The sequence below is a fragment of the Pyrus communis genome, chromosome 2, assembly GCF_041283825.1.
Source record: "Pyrus communis isolate YQ-2024b chromosome 2, ASM4128382v1, whole genome shotgun sequence".
Taxonomy (NCBI): domain Eukaryota; kingdom Viridiplantae; phylum Streptophyta; class Magnoliopsida; order Rosales; family Rosaceae; genus Pyrus; species Pyrus communis.
Window position 1 is genome coordinate 26,640,814 of NC_142566.1, and position 14,028 is coordinate 26,654,841.

At 37.6% G+C, this 14,028-nt stretch overlaps 1 protein-coding gene and 1 long non-coding RNA gene across 2 annotated transcripts; one reads left to right on the top strand and one right to left on the bottom strand.

Annotated features, from left to right (window-relative positions):
* Positions 1–3,046: 3,046 nt before the first annotated feature.
* LOC137748122 (uncharacterized) lies at positions 3,047–5,023 on the bottom strand. Its single transcript, XR_015959496.1, has 2 exons — positions 3,876–5,023; positions 3,047–3,500 (listed from the first exon to the last, which is right to left on the bottom strand). It is a non-coding gene; the product is annotated as an uncharacterized LOC137748122 (long non-coding RNA).
* Positions 5,024–9,794: 4,771 nt separating this feature from the next.
* Positions 9,795–13,418, top strand: LOC137748120 (indole-3-pyruvate monooxygenase YUCCA2-like). Its single transcript, XM_068488203.2, has 4 exons — positions 9,795–10,811; positions 11,842–12,090; positions 12,218–12,340; positions 12,587–13,418. Exons 1-4 carry the CDS (start codon positions 10,119–10,121, stop codon positions 12,830–12,832), a joined length of 1,311 nt encoding a protein of 436 aa, XP_068344304.2. The 5' UTR covers positions 9,795–10,118; the 3' UTR covers positions 12,833–13,418.
* The last annotated feature ends 610 nt before the right edge of the window (positions 13,419–14,028 follow it).

Below are 14,028 nucleotides of genomic sequence, written 5' to 3' on the forward strand. Positions count from 1 at the left end.
TCATAGATATCCCCTAGGTCCAACTTGTCGAGTGAGTCCTGAAATCTTTTAGTAGAAACTGCATGAGTTAAAATATCTGCCAACTGTTATTCTATCTTTACGAACGGAATATCAACCAAATTAACATCCAACTTTTCTTTTATGAAATGTCTATCTACCTCAACATGCTTGGTCCTATCATGATGCACCAGATTGTTAGCTATCTCATGTGCTGCCTAATATCACAGTACAACAGTATAAACCCTTTTGGTTTAAACCTTATCTCAATGAGTAGAATCCGAAGCCATATAAACTTATAAATACCATGCGTCATTCCTCTGTACTCAACCTCGGCTGAAGATCTTGCCACTACATTTTGCTTTTTACTTCAGGTCACAAGATTACCAGCTACAAACATAAAGTCCCCCGATGTAGACCGTCGATCAATACTTCCAGCCCAATCTTCTTCTGTATACCATTTCACCTTGATATGTCCATGTTTTCTGTACATTAACCCTCTTCCTGGAGCTCATTTCAAGTAACTTAGAATCCACATTATTGCTGCCATGTGATCCTCACTAGGAGCATGCATAGATTGACTCACCACACTTGCAACGTAAGCAATATCTGGCCTTGTAAGTGACAAATAAATCAATAGCCCAACCAACCTTTGATACCTTTCCTTATTCGCCAGGACTTGATCCTAATAGATCTCCAAATGATGATTTTGCACAAAAGGTGTATCTACTGGTTTACACCCTAGCATAACAGTATCAGACAGAAGGTTTAACGCATACTTTCGCCGAGATAAGTATATTTATTCCTGAGATCTAGACACTTCAATCCCCAGGAAGTATTTAAGTCCCCCAAGATCCTTCATCTCAAACTCAGAAGACAAATACGCCTGCAACCATTCGATTTCTAATGTATCATCTACATATATGATAAACAAGGCTACCTTACCATCATTGCTTTGATGAACGAAGTATGGTCGGAAGTACTATGTTGATACCCATATTTCTTCATTGCCTAGGTGAACTGTCTAAACCACGCTCTGAATGACTGTTTAAGACCATACATTGCTTTATGAAATTTACATACTTTCCCACTGAAGTTCGCAACGCCATACCCTAGTGGAATATCCATGTACACCTCTTCCTCTAACTTTCCATGTACAAAAGTATTTTTTACATCAAACTGTCTCAGATGCCAGTCAAGGTTAACTGCAAAAGACAATAAAACTCTAATGGTATTCATTTTTGCAACCACAACAAACTTCTCTTGATAATTGACTCCAAATGTCTAGGTAAACCCATTAGCCACTAACCTTGCCTTGTACCTATCAATTGTTCTATCTGCCTTATGTTTGATATTGAACACCCACTTAGATCCCACTGATTTCTTTCTCTTAGGAAGTGCAAGCATATTCCATGTATTATTCTTTTGTAATGCGTCCATTTCAACTTGCATTGCCTCTGTCCATTTCGAATGTTTTAAGGCTTCTTCCAATCTGGTAGGTATTTTGATAGTTTCTATCTGCTGAATAAGTGCACAATATTTTGGTTGCACATTTCCTTATGGAAAGTACCTGTCTAGTAGTATTCCTTGATTTTTTCGATGAGGTAACACATAAGATGATTGAACAACATTTGAGTGAGAGCTTACCTCGGAGATACCCGTTGGACCATAGACGCATACTTGAGGAGTATGAGATGGGCTGACATGATCTACTTCATTATTGTTGCTCATTTTATTCCTTTAATCATAGAGCTGCAATCACCAAACCAGGCACATTTGGGCCACCATTAATTATCTCATCACTCAGTGCAACCATTATCTCTAATGTAGGCCCACTCGGGCCAACATCTATTATCCCAAAATTAGTATCAGTGGATTTGTTAAGCCCATATGGGCTGTCACATTCACTACGCCCAATTGGACTGATAGGTTCATTACTTGGGTTGACAGATTTTGGGCACAACCCAAAATTGGCATCACTTGGAGCAGCACGGTCTTCACAGTGAGGACGGTCATCATGGTCATCGCGGGCAGTACGGTCAGCATGGTCCGCAACACTTGGGTTGTGTGCAAAGTCTGCAGGTTGTCTCCCCCTTGAGGAGTATGGCTGGGAGTTAAAAATAATTCGTCTTCAGAGAAGGTTACATCCATAGTGACGTATGTATGTTAAGTGATGGATGATAACATCTATAGCCTTTCTGTTGAGGACTAAAGCCAAGGAACACACACCGCACTGCACATGAATCAAGATTGCTTTGTTGATTTTTGTGAAGACGGATATATGCCACACAACCAAAAACTTGAGGTTCGAGATGAAGGGTGGAGGGAAGCAAAACATGATCGGCAAGTACACCCAAAGGTGTTCTAAAAGATAGAACACACGATGACATTCAGTTCATGAGATAAATTGCATAGGTGACTACACCCGCCCAGTATGTCTTGGGTGTATAGCTACCAATAAGAATGGCATGGGTAATCTCAAGTAACACCCACTGTGGATGTTAGCACAGCAAGCCCAAAAACACCTACTGTGGATGTTAGCACAGCAAGCCCAAGGGTTGAACCCAATATTGCATGACTTTCAGCCATTGAAAAAAGAAACGGTGGTGTGGATCTGGGTTAGGTTCCTAGGATTAGGTTCAAGGTGATTCTCTTGTTTCGAGATCACCTTTGGTTTTACTACAGGTGGTTGTTTTTCCAGCCAACGAGAACTCCAAGTCGGCAACAATGGGTAAGGGTTTAGATCTCCTCATACACCAATATCATTGATGCCCACTAAGATATTTTTTCACTAATATATTTGTAATTTATATGTCTAATGTCCCTAATCTCGTTTTGAAATAATATTATATATAGTTTCTGGTGATCAGCACCGCCGGGAAAGGTGTCATCTTATTATTTTGTGTCAAGTCATGCTTTATTTTCTCATGACGGTATCTTTTTCAACATATATTCTAACGATCGAGTTGTATATGAAAAGATAAGCTCCTGGAAACAATTTTAGGGAAAAGAAAGAGAATGGTATTGATCCTTTCCTTTTCCCAGAAAATTGATACAATTGGCAGTTCACATTGACATTCATTCTTGAAGAAGCAAAGAACATATATACAAGCACAACTGACCCTTCCAAATTGCGAACTCTCTTTCACCTAATTTACCAATATAAGTAGCGACTAAGATCACACTTTATCCTACTAATTAATCTTTAATTATGAGCTTAACGACAGTTAATGAATGTCTGTTATAGTTTATCTACCACATGAGGAAATCATTTACTGTACAAGAAAATAATTACTAATTTCCTTACGTTATCTCCTGGAACCTTAGAGTGCTACTCTTTGTTTAGATCATTGGATTATGCTTTTCACTCCAGTCTTTTCATTTGAGAATTCTACACGGCACGTCCTGAGTTCGATTCCTGACGCTGGTGAATCATAAGAAGGTGGCTAAGGGGAGGCTGAAATGCCTCTGTGAGTTTTTCCGGCTTCTTAAAAAATGAATTCCTGTAACAAAGCCACCAACAGGTCCCCTTAAAATAAAATTAAAAAAACAAACAAACCTCTTGATGTTGCTTTTATTCCAGAAGGTCACATTCTGTTTCAGCACTAAATCTTAATGGGAATAAGAGGTACGTATATGAGATTAGTCAGATTTAGCGTATGGTGCCTTTATACAAAGTAATTGAGGAATTTTTAGTGTTGACATTGTAAGTGAGTATGCCTAGTATTAAAGGTCACTAGGAATTTAGAATTTAGATACAACTAGCAATCGTGTCCGTGCAATGCTACGGGTATAAAATTAAATACGTTGAAATGCATTTACAACCACAACCAGCATTGATTCGAATGAAATTTACGAAAGCATAGGTCAAAGCATACCTTGTAAGTTGCGCGAGGCGGTATCTTTTTTTCATCATCTCCAGCTTTTTGGTTGCTTCAGGTGCAGTAAAAGATTAAGCTACATTACACAGTCTATTTAATAATTTATTACTAAGAAGGGTTGCAACATACAAATATATATAAGATAATTCCAGATTGAAATGTCTGGACCCCATACATGGTCCAGCTCTTTGCTAGTTGACACGGGTTATATAATATTTGTAAGAATTATTTAGGCAATAGATATGGAGATCATGAGGAGTGGCAAGATACCTTGTAATCTTTGCAAGGTGGACATGCAAGACATCGACAGCAATGTAAATTTTTTTACGAATTGGCAATGCACAGTGCACCAAAACTATAAACGGATTTTAACCTAACACCAAATTTACCCAAACTTCAATCATTCCTCTCATTTCTTCCAAAAAGTTACAAACACATTCTAATCTAACACCTTTCAACGGACGCAATGCCAAATTTGCGATTGATCAATCAAGGAACCAAAATGCAAAATATCCTCTTAGCCAGGAAAGTCGCAGCACATGATCAGAACTGACCCAAAACAAAATGGTTACAATTTCATCCAAATTAACCAAAACCCAAAACACCACTTAGAGAACATACCTCAGTCGCATAAAATTAGTTTCCCAGCCATGCAAAAAGACCGGTTGTCAAACGAAAAACAAAACTCGAAACAGATCCGGCCAACATCCGTCAACAACTGACGGAAACAAACGCAAAGACCGCAAAATATTCACCGTCGATCGCAACCCCAGAAATTTTGCAAAGCAATTTTACCAGGGTGGAAAAAACACCCAGACCCCCAGGTTTAAACAGATGGGAAACCCCCCCTCAAATCAGAGACCACAAAGACGATCCCCTAAAGCACAAAAATCACAAACTTTTGCCCCAATATGTTCCAACCCAGAGATATCGAAGAAGAAGAACCGCAGAGGAAGACCGAGGATAAAGCACAGTTTAGACAAAATGCAAAACAGAGATGGGGCTAAACAAAAAAGAAAAATATGGAAGCATACAGACCCAGGATGCCAGATGACCCGTTCTTTCCACTGCACCAAGTAGGCCACAAAGGTGAAAAGGAGGAAAAAGCGAGGGGCAAAATGGTCCACTCACTGATCATCCACAGTACCCACCCCGTTTTAGTTTTAGTATGTATAATTTTCGTAGGCATGCAGTTGCAAAGGGAATATCAGTGTACAACTTAATTAGTCAATATACTAATGCCACTATCTCGCTTTACTACACTGTCAGCTCAAGCTGTATGGAGGGTTTCCAACCCTACACCTTACCTAATCGTATCCATCACTCTGTACTCGCTTTTCAGACTTAACCTAATTCATGTTGTACACCCTTAATTTAAGAAGATGTAAAGGTAAAAGAATTTCATATCGGTGAAAAGAAAAATTTTGCAAGAGCTTGTAAGAGGTTGGGTTATTCCCCATATTACTAATTAATTTTATGGTCTAACCATCTTTTTCATGATTCCTGTTGTCCACGTGTTTGGCTTGAAAATTCGCCGTATGTGAGAGGGTGTGTAAGGATGTGACGGTAAAAAAAAAAAAAAAAAAAAAAAAAAAAAAATCTCACATCGATAAAGGAAAAAACCTTATATACAATGACTTATAAGAAGTTGAGTTATTTTTCATATTACTTATCTAACGTGTACATGCAAGTGCTTAGCATCATATTAACAATGGTGGAGCTAGTTTCCATTGTTTGGACTCCTCGACAACTTCATAGATACGAACACGCCTATACAGCTGTATCCATATGGTTTATTGAGAAGGGCCCTTATTCCAGTTACACTGTGTACAACATCTACCTACAAGAGCACGATCATGAGATACGGAGGATCCGACAGAAGTACAAAATTCTGGCGTAAAATGGCATCATTGATTCTCGGGCATGGATTCTTCTCCAAAAATCTATCAGATTCAATCATGATGATGGCCACAAACGATGGACAGAAATATTTGTAGATGGTACATATTGATATAGACTTGCTGCATGAGTGGTTTTTATCAATGAAGAATAGACAATTCAAATGTACTTTGGTATAGTTGACCCGGTAACATTCCCTCGTCGAGCCATCCAATCGCATATACAATGACATTAATTAATTTAATCATTAGGTCAAGAAGTGACTCATCAGTGACGTCCTTAAAGGCCAGGTTGCTGGCAACAAATATGAAGGAGGAGATTTTCTTTGGGAAAAAAGAAAAAAGAAAAAGGAAAAAAAAAAGCACAATGACCTTAACCTCTACACACCCTTGTTGTTTAGGGACAAATTTTGTATGCCTCGATGTAAGTTTGTTGCGTATATTAATGTAGTGATAGATCTGTTTATTATCATTTTATGATGGTCGTGTAGAAGTTTTTATCTTTGTGTTGAAAATGAAGATTTGTTTTTCTTGTGGGCTAAATATTAGGATTTCTTGCTCGCTAAGTTTTAAATACATTGCTTATTAGGTTTAGTGTTAATTCTTTTCAAAAATATTGCTTTGTAACTGAATTAGAAATAAGTACGTCATCGAATTTGTAGTGTTCCTTTTCTTTTCAATTACTAAAGTATTATTCGTTATTTCGTGTGTGTGAACTTACCTTAGATGAACACTAAGGTAAATGTACCCAGATTGACACCCTTGCAACTGTTCTGTCACCAATAAAATTCTGCTATTATTTCTGTTCAAATATGTAACTTGTGATTGTCACATCCTTACCCGGGGGGAACCACTTCTCGGGCCCGCTCCACCACCGTAGCACGATATTGTCCGCTTTGGGCCTCGACTACGCCCTCACGGTTTTGTTTCTGGAAACTCATACGAGAACTTCCCGATGGGTCACCCATCCTGGGAATGCTCTCGCGCGCTACTCACTTAACTTCGGAGTTCCCATGGAACCCGAAGCCAGTGAGCTCCCAAAAGGCCTCGTGCTAGGTAGGGATGGGAATATACATTTAAGGATCACTCCCCCGGGCGATGTGGGATGTCACAATCCACCCCCCTTAGGGGTCCGACGTCCTCGTCGGCACACCACGGCCAGGGTTAGACTCTGATACCAAATTGTCACATCCCTACCCGGGGGGAACCACTTCCCGGGCCCGCTCCACCACCGTAGCACGATATTATCCGCTTTGGGCCCCGACTACGCCCTCACGGTTTTGTTTCTAGGAACTCACATGAGAACTTCCCGATGGGTCACCCATCCTGGGAATGCTCTCCCGCGCTACTCGCTTAACTTCGGAGTTCCCATGGAACCCGAAGCCAGTGAGCTCCCAAACGGCCTCGTGCTAGGTAGGAATGAGAATATACATTTAAGGATCACTCCCCTGGACGATGTGGGATGTCACAATGATGGTGATCTTCTCTTGTAAATTGTTACTGGTTTTAGTAGATTGAGCTGCCGAAAGCACACACGTATGGCACTAAGATGCTTATATTTTGATGGAAAGAAAACGCGGAAATTACAATCCAAAAGAAAAGAGAGAAATTCAGAAGTGGGAATATGTAAATGTGCTTTTGTGCACGTAAGGCATGCAGCAAACATAACTTAGCGTTTGATTAATGAAGGAAAGAATCTTGGAGGAGAGAGAGAGAGTATTGTTGGTGACATGTTTGGTTTTAGGTTTGTTCAAAGAAAACAAACAAGAAAAATGGAAAGAGATTCTCCAAAATGATGGGGTATTCGAATTTGGAACCTAGATGGCATTTTTGGCTTTCTTCCTCCAAATTAGGGCTACATAGTGGCCATTGCAAATTGTGACAAGGCAATCGGGTTTTTAACTTCAAATAGGCTACTTTGATTCTCACTTAGCATCCCAGACATTTCTCCAACCAAAAGCTTGGAGAAACTGTAAGTGATCGATGGGGACCGGTTGTACGTGTAAGGTGAAGAATCATACAATTTCAACTTCTAATAAAATAGGTAATTCTACATAAAAATAAATAAATATTGAATATGTTTTGGTATCTATCTTTCCACCTTTGTTTAGATTAATATTTTGGTTATTCTTAGTGAAAGATCAAGTTTTACGTAATCACTTAGCTGGCTCGAGTTCATCCATGATTATATAGGAGAGTGCCAAAAATATGAGACTCATATTTTAAGTTGGGATTGATTAACTTCATAAAACTTATTGAGTCGTGATTTTAGCACTCCTCTTTTACCCTCCGACCTCAATTTTAAGTGAATATAAATTGTAAATTATATTCAATCTATAGTATAGAGGTATTTTCTCCAAACTACATAATGATATTCCAATACGTAAAAGTGAAGATGTCCCATTTTTGGAAGGAGAATTAAGATCAAGTTTAGTGCAGTTTTGCCCACCACCCAAAAGTGGTGGCATCACCATATCGTTGGACTACAATTTTGAATTTTTGAGATTTGTGCATTTAATAAATTAAATCAAATTTATCCAACGGTGGTCAATAAAATAATAAGCATTATCATCATTTTAGAGCGATGAGCAAAAGTATGTTCGTTTAAGTTAAGGCAGCACAGTGCCACGTGTGCATGTCCAATAACAAATATTCCAATCACATCCTCGTATCACAGAAAGTTGACACGTGGCTAAGGGAGGATACACACCCTGATCCACACCTACCATTTAGAAGTGTCAATCTTCAAGTTTATTTCTTTGGATCACACAAAACAAATACATTGAACGTACATGGCACATTTATATATCTGTGAATCCAACATAATCATTTTTGTGATCATGATGATGATGCTATGATGTATTAGGTGCTCCAGGAGGTGGGGCTGGTTAATTTCTCGACCGATATTTTTCGACGTAGATTGGCATCCTGTAATTCTTTATGACCATCCATCCCAATCGTTGAGCTCTTTGGTATAGGATGATGAAAAAGGGCCATCAAATTTTCACGAGTGATCCAATACATCTAAGAAAGCATTAAAATCAGACGGCTAGGAAGTCTCCATGGAAACATCAGTAGCGTCAATGTTAATTTGCTCAAAGAGATTCTCCACTGTCGGGGTCCATCAAATTCTTGCTTAACCCTTCCAAAATATCCATTCCGTCCTACATATATATTGGCTGACCATGGGATTGATGCTTAACATCGAGAGCAACTTACACGGTATAGTATACAATTATTATAGCATTTTGTGTTAATTGTATAAGGATAATGATAGTTAGATCAAAATTTAAAGGATAATGTTAGGGAGATTAAATTTGTAGACAAAATTTGCAAACTAAATAATGTGTCATAAAGAAAAATGAGCATGTTTATCAAGGCTTAAGTAATAATCCAAGTATCAACTTTCATATCATTTAATTTACAAAGTTTTGTCTACAAATTCAGTCTTCCTAGCATTACCCAAATTTTAAACCAAATTTGCAAATCAAATAACGTGTAACCAATAGAAAATAAGCATGTTAATTAACACTTAACTAATAATCCAATAATCAACAACTGTATTATTTGGTTTACATAATTTGATTTAAAAATTTTGTCTCTAGCATTACCTATTATATAATATTATGTTTTACATAAATTTTACACAAAATGACATTTTATTATTAATACAAGATGTCACATTAGCAGTATACTCATACAAAATTTTCTCATTCATCGTGTCGTCACCACCATCTACTATGTGTTTGATTTAGTAAGTACTCTCATCAGTAGGGTATATATCCTAACTAGCTTGCTAGTCCTTGTAACTAGAACGTTCTCTCTCTCTCTCTCTCTCTCTCTCTCTCTCTCTCTCTCTCTCTCTCTCTCTGTGTGATAAGGTGGGTGATGAGGAGGTTGTTGTTGGTTAATGGTAGTTTTACTAACATATAAAGATATCGCACTCAAATTACAACTTTTACCACCGTGCCATGCCTACCATGTCTATATATATTGAAACCCATTTCAATGTCATTGTGAATACCCTCGATCCCCTATTTTCTTCCTCCCACTCACTCTCTACTTTTGTTTGCTAAAGTGTTCTCTTTAAATCCTCAATTCACCAACTCTGTGCCTCTCCCTCCATTTGCACAAAACAGAACCACCAAACCCTCATTTCCTACATTGGAAAAGTACACCCTCTCTCTCTCTCTCTCTCTCTCTCTCTCTCTCTATTTCCCAATATTGTCTCTCTCAATTCTCATCCTAATCTCATTCATTCATGGGTAACCCTAATTAGGTTTTCTTTCTTTACTAGTAGAAGTAGTATTACTTGAAGCTTATATCTAATCACTGATCGTATATGGACTTTTTGAAAGAACTGGAAGGAAAGCGAGTTCATGATCCTTTTGAAGCGAACATGGAAACTAAACCTACAGCAAAGTGCATATGGTTTCCAGGGCCGGTCATCATCGGAGCTGGTCCTTCCGGCTTAGCAGTTGCTGCTTGTCTCAAAGAAAAAGGCATTCCAAGCTTGATACTTGAAAGAGCTAACTGCATAGCTTCGTTATGGCAGCTCAAGACCTACGACCGTCTCCGGCTTCATCTCCCCAAGCAATTCTGTGAGCTCATACTCATGCCATTTCCTTCAGATTTTCCTACTTACCCAACAAAGCAGCAGTTTGTGGGGTACCTGAATGCTTATGCTGAAAATTTTGATTTGAAGCCGGCTTTCAACACGACGGTGGTGAGTGCAAGGTATGATAATAGATATGGGCTTTGGTTTGTTAAGACTTTGGGATTGAAAAACGAGGAGACTGAGTATGTTTGTCAATGGCTGATTGTTGCCACTGGTGAAAATGCTGAGGAAGTTGTGCCAAAATTTGAAGGAGTGAGTGAGTTTGGTGGGCCTATTGTCCACACTGGCTCTTACAAGAGTGGTGAGTTGTTTCGGGGAAAGAAGGTTTTGGTAGTTGGATGTGGTAATTCAGGCATGGAGGTTTGTTTGGATCTTTACAACTACAATGCACGCCCTTCCCTAGTGGTAAAGGATTCGGTGAGCATACTCAACTTATAACCCAATTTTTGTTTCTTTTTCTTGAATATAAATCGATTTATTTCATTATTTGTGGAGGAATACAGCTTTAGTGGTAGAGCAGTTACCCCACACAAAAGTTACGAGAATCTAATTCGAACTCTCCTCCATGCTTGATATGGTTTCATCTCAGTGCTTCTAGTTTTTGCCTAATTACTTTAAGAAGTAATGTTAAGAGTCCATTTCATAGTACCTCTGTCTTTTAGACTGAGTAATTAATTTGAGAACTTATGTTTTTGATGAAAAAGAAGAAGTTGTGAATTACTTTAAACAGTCTATACATGGAAGTACTTTAAAAGTTTCTTCTTTTAACACACATGCATAATTCTGGGAAGATAGTGGTGGATGCTGTTGACCAGGCTAGCTATAGCTTGCCATGCACTCGATCTAGAGCCACTATAGTAAACGAAGACTCTAAGCAAAACGTCCTTCATTCTTCTCTTTACTTTCTTGGAATTTGTTTGCATGCGCAAACATTGGTCAGAAACACAAAATCTTATGCCATAATACCATTTATGTATGAAAAAATTTATGTGCTTAGCTAGCTTTCCCATATATAGAACTGTTCTTTTACAGAGAATCAGTTAGTCGTATACACATGGCACAATGTTTTATAATATTAGTACGAGAATTAACGTTAAATAATGAGATGGTAAAAAGTTCATAGAGAGAGTCGAGTTTCCTTAGCATTTCTCAACTAGAATATACATTGAAAAAAAAAAACCCCCCACACACAAGCTATCATCTTCCAGTCCTTTGTTTCTTTAATGCTTTTAGAAAATTCTTTTGTTGCGTATTGATATTAACCAAGTTAGTTAGAGTGCATAGTGTATTTTTTATTTGCAATAAGTTTGAATTCTTGTTTCTGTAATTTATTAATATATTCTTTATGCATATCATTCTAAATTTATTTATGGGATGTATAAGAAAAAAACCTTTAATTTATTAATTTTCTTTCTGCATATAATTCTAAATTTGATTTGTTTTGCAGGTGCACATCTTGCCGCAAGAGATACTTGGAATATCAACTTTTGGATTGTCCATGTGGTTGCTCAAGTGGTTCCCCATGCGCTTTGTGGATCATCTTTTGCTTCTTGTCTCACGCTTCATGCTCGGCGACACTGCTCGGTTTGGAATCCACCGTCCTGAGCGTGGCCCTCTTGAGCTCAAGAGCATGACTGGCAAGACTCCTGTTTTGGACATTGGCACCCTTGCTAAGATCAAAACTGGCCACATCAAGGTACTTGATAATAAAGTTAGTTAAGTTAATCACGCCGCTGTCTCACGTCGCTCTCCATTATGCATAAATTCAAACTAAATATGACTAATTATTATAAAAAATAAAAATTAAAAAAAAAACCCTGTAGGTTTGCAAGGCAGTAAAGCAACTAAAACATCAAGCTGTGGAGTTTATAGATGGAAGAGTAGAGAATTTCGATGCCATCATATATGCAACGGGGTACAGAAGCAATGTAATGTCTTGGTTGAAGGTACGTACCATTCTAAGGATCAAATGATTAGAAATCAAATTTTAATTATTGAAAAGATTAAAATTAAATATCGACGACATTCTAAGATATTGACCATTTTACCTAGTCGAATTCGAAAATTGATCAATTTCGCCAATTTTCTTATGTCGAGACAACTTTCTCTGAATAAATAAATAATATTATTTTATTCATGAAAGTAGCTATATGGAATATATAATTGATGAAATTTTGTTGTGTTGTGATCAGGAAACGAGCATGTTTTCTGAAAAAGATGGGTTGCCTCGGAAGCCATTCCCAAACGGGTGGAAAGGGGAATGTGGGTTGTACTCAGTGGGGTTTACACAACGTGGCCTGCTGGGTGCATCTCTTGATGCAACGAGGATTGCAGAGGATATTGAGCATAGCTGGAAAGCTAAGGCCACGCATTTTATGACCTTCACTACTTGTGCACCGCCACCGCCACCGCCACCACAACCTGCAACTTTCAATTAATTAATTAGTCAATTAACTAAGTAAAACAACCTGCGTGCATAATTTATGCAACTGATGATGATGAAGAATATCAAGATCATTAAAATAAAATAAAAAATAAAATAAAACAAGTTAATGATCACTTCATGCAGCTGCTTTTGGAGGAGGAAAAAAGTGAAGAGAAAAAGGGTTGTGAAGTGTGGGTACAAAATAGAAATTGGTTTTGTGAGATTTTCCAATCATTCAGTTATTATAATAATACCCTAAAGGTTGTCCGGTTCAACAAAAGCTTAATGTTTCTTTTGGCCATTGGGGAGGAGGAGAAACTTTAGCTTTCATGGATGGGGTGGTTCTCATCATCAAATGTGTACCTTCACATCTTGTAAATTACTACTTTTTAACTTTAGTTTGCTAGAGATAGGATTATATTAGGAGGATTAATGTTTAATTAATCAGGAAAGGGTTGGGGTTTCTCAGGTTTGGTTTTCTAGGGTTTATATTTTTCAGTAACTGATTTTATGATATGGTGGTGCGAAATGTGAAGTATAAGGTGCATTTTGTTGTTTGTATTTGTGATTGCTGCATATAAAATATGATATTTCATCAAGATATGATTCTATCTATAATTTTTTATATGTACATAATTATCGTAGTTCTTTGATGTCACGCTTTCAAGCTCAAGATCAATACTGTTCTTAAATGTGGCACTAGAATTTGCGGTGTGATCGAGGTATCCTGAAAACTGTTAACAAACTTTAGTGACCGAGAACCACTTCCACAATGAAACGATAAAAAAACAAATTCTCACTTACCAAATGTGCAAATAATATTAGACGGGGTTTGAAACTGCTTTTAAATGACTGAAAGAGTTTTTTGTGAAAATATTTTTATAATTAATCTTTAGTAAAAATGCAAGTGAATCTTAGAAAAACACTTGAAGAAGTGCCTTTTGGAACTCAAAACCGTTCATTTTAAATATACTTCCAAAAGAGCGTTAAGTGGTTTGAACTATGAAATTGAGTTTTGAGGGGTTAATTTGTGTTTTTATTGATCTTCTGTTCATTATATGTTGATAATTGTATATAACACCTGGAGAACACCTAGTTCTGTTCAAACGAACTAAACCTAAGGACCCGTATACATACATACATACATACATACATACATACATATATATATATATAAATAACAAAAGGGATCCTCATTTTTCTAAAAAA

Bases quoted from the DNA above. Each gene is read 5' to 3' on its own strand.
- LOC137748120 (XM_068488203.2), top strand. From the start codon at position 10,119: ATGGACTTTTTGAAAGAACTGGAAGGAAAGCGAGTTCATGATCCTTTT. The intron at 12,091-12,217 runs GTACTTGATAAT...AAAACCCTGTAG, and splicing joins TCAAAACTGGCCACATCAAG to GTTTGCAAGGCAGTAAAGCA. The intron at 12,341-12,586 runs GTACGTACCATT...TGTTGTGATCAG, and splicing joins ATGTAATGTCTTGGTTGAAG to GAAACGAGCATGTTTTCTGA.